The 2,313-nt window shown below is 58.5% G+C and overlaps 1 protein-coding gene across 1 annotated transcript in view; it reads right to left on the bottom strand.

Moving 5' to 3' along the window:
- Positions 1-6: 6 nt before the first annotated feature.
- Positions 7-2,313, bottom strand: part of FGR (FGR proto-oncogene, Src family tyrosine kinase) — a 21,332-nt gene continuing 19,025 nt past the window's right edge. Inside the window, exons 9-12 of the mRNA XM_045298917.1 lie at positions 1,981-2,078; positions 1,342-1,495; positions 541-672; positions 7-441 (exon numbers count right to left, since the gene is read on the bottom strand). Coding sequence (XP_045154852.1) covers positions 233-441; positions 541-672; positions 1,342-1,495; positions 1,981-2,078 — 593 coding nt within the window. The 3' untranslated portion in view covers positions 7-232. The remainder of the gene's footprint in view (positions 442-540; positions 673-1,341; positions 1,496-1,980; positions 2,079-2,313) is intronic.

Genomic DNA, 2,313 nt, shown 5'->3' with positions numbered 1-2,313 from the left:
GGGGGAGGGTATTTGGAGCCCGACAGGGGAAGGGGATGCATTCTGAGTCTTGATCGGACCTATCTGTAAAGTGAACAGGTAACCCGATGTGGTGATGGATGGTGTCCTCTCTTCTCTGATGCACTAGAACGTTCTATGTAGGATTCAAAGCCTGTGGGCTTTGGGACCCAAGCCCTGGGCATTGGACCAAGGCCTTGGCCACCCCCAGAGAGGTGGCTGAGGCCCCAGCAGGCTATGTCTGATCCCCGGGCTGGTACTGGGGTTCTGTGGAGGTGAAGTAGTCCTCCAGGAAGGACTGCAGGTACTCAAAGGTGGGCCTCTCCTCTGGGTCTAGACGCCAGGTCTGCTCCATGGCCTCATACAGGGACACCGGGCAGCCTACGGGGCATGGCATGTGATAGCCATGCTCCACCTGTTCCAACACTTCCCGGTTATTCATGCCTGCAAGTTGGGACTCCATTAGTCAGGGCGCCTGGTCCCCTCAAAGGAAAAGCCAGGAGGGAGCCCTCTCCCAAGGCCACTGCCCCACCCACGGCCAACCTGGGTAGGGGACTCGGCCTTTGCTGATGAGTTCTGTGAGCAGGATCCCAAAGGACCAGACGTCTGACTTGATGGTGAATCTGCCATAGAGGGCGGCCTCAGGGGCGGTCCACTTGATGGGAAACTTAGCTCCTGGGGCGAAGGGGACAGGGTGGGAGACATTGGTGAGGCTGCGCTGGGAAAAGTTGGATTAGGAGGACAAAAAACAGCATCTTCAAACCTAGAGGGGTCTTGGGGGCCCTGGGCACAGGTATCTCTGGGCTGAGCAGAAAGGAACCAGTGTCTGAGCAGCACCTACTATGTGTCCAGCATGGTGCCGGGCCCCTACAGACACTGCTGTGATTCTGGTAATAACGGCAGACTGGACAGACTGTCCGACATGCCAAGCACGGTTTGGAATGCTCCACATGCCTTAACGAATCTAACCCTCCCCCAACCCGCTTGCCCTAGGCACTACTGTATTATGATATCCATCTTCGGGAGGAGGAGGGAGAGGGCCCAAGGGGGCTAGGTGAGCTGCCCAGGTCCTCCCCATCTCGGCCACAGAGTGTGCCTCTCTGCCGGCTGCTGGCCTGGGAGGAGAAGGTGCTTCGGGTCACTATGTGGTGGCTGACTGCCATCTGAGCCCGTTCATCTTACAGAGGCGAAAAGACAGCTTACAGACATGATGAGACCTTGCCTCGTGTGCTGCTACATCAGGATGGGGGTCCCAGATGGTCTTGGGGTAGGGGAGGGTTCCTGAGTATGTGGGTGCCCTGGAGAGCTCTTGGAGGAGGGGTGGGGGTGAGGCAGGCGGGGCACCTTGCCGGGGGCTGTACTCATCGTCCTCAATGAGGCGGGCCAGCCCGAAGTCTGCAATCTTGCACACCAGTCGCTCCCCCACCAGGATGTTGGCTGCCCGCAGGTCCCGGTGGATGTAGTTCATGCGCTCCATGTAGGCCATGCCCTCTGCGATCTGGGGAGCAGGCAGGGCGGGTGAGAAGCGCACGTGGCCTTGGCCGAGGGGAGCTAGAAGGGCCCCTGCAGGAGGCCATTTGAAACACCCCTTCTTCAGATGGAAAGCCTGAGGCTCGGAGCCACCCGTGCTTGGGTGTGAAGACTCATTTCTGGGGAGGGAAGGTGCACATCCGGTGTGTGAGGGCACGGGGTTGTGGAAGGTTAATAGGAAAGAAAAGGTTGGGAAGCTAGCTAACAAGAGCCGGGGTGACATGGTGGTTTGGTGCTTGGCCGTGAACCTCAAGGCCAGTGGTTCCAGCCCAACAGTCCTGCAGGAAAAGAGATGTGGCCCTCTGTTCCCATAGAGATGTACAGCCTTGGAAGCCGGTGGGACAACTCTTCTCTGTCGTCCAGAGTTACTGTGGGTAGGAATCTACTCACCAGCCCGGAGTTTGCTTGGGGTGTTTGAGCAATAAAGGGATGGAGGGTGCTGTCCCTGCTCACCTGGGCTGCCATGTCCACCAGGTGGGGCAGGCTCAAATCCTGGCTTTCCTGGTCCTTAAGAAATTCCAGCAAGCTACCTGGGAAGAAGAGCGCAGAAAACCATCAAGACCTTCCACCCAGCCCTAGGGCAGTCTCCTTCGCTCCTTCCCCTTCCTCCCCTGTCTAGCCCCAACCCCCTGCTCCCTGCCCTCTGACCTAAGCCTTCCTCCCCAGCCCAGAGAGCTGTCCTAAACCCCCAGACCTCAAAGGACAGCTCTTTTCCTCTCTGGTGGCCCCCCCCTCATATCCCTTTCAACACGTTCCCCCTCCAACCCCAACCCTAACCTGGGGGGC

The sequence above is a fragment of the Echinops telfairi genome, unplaced genomic scaffold (assembly GCF_000313985.2).
Source record: "Echinops telfairi isolate 266 unplaced genomic scaffold, ASM31398v2 ScPeMD7_7457;HRSCAF=8495, whole genome shotgun sequence".
NCBI lineage: Eukaryota > Metazoa > Chordata > Mammalia > Afrosoricida > Tenrecidae > Echinops > Echinops telfairi.
The sequence above is the reverse complement of the archived record's forward strand: the minus strand, read 5'-3'. Positions and strand labels throughout refer to the sequence as shown.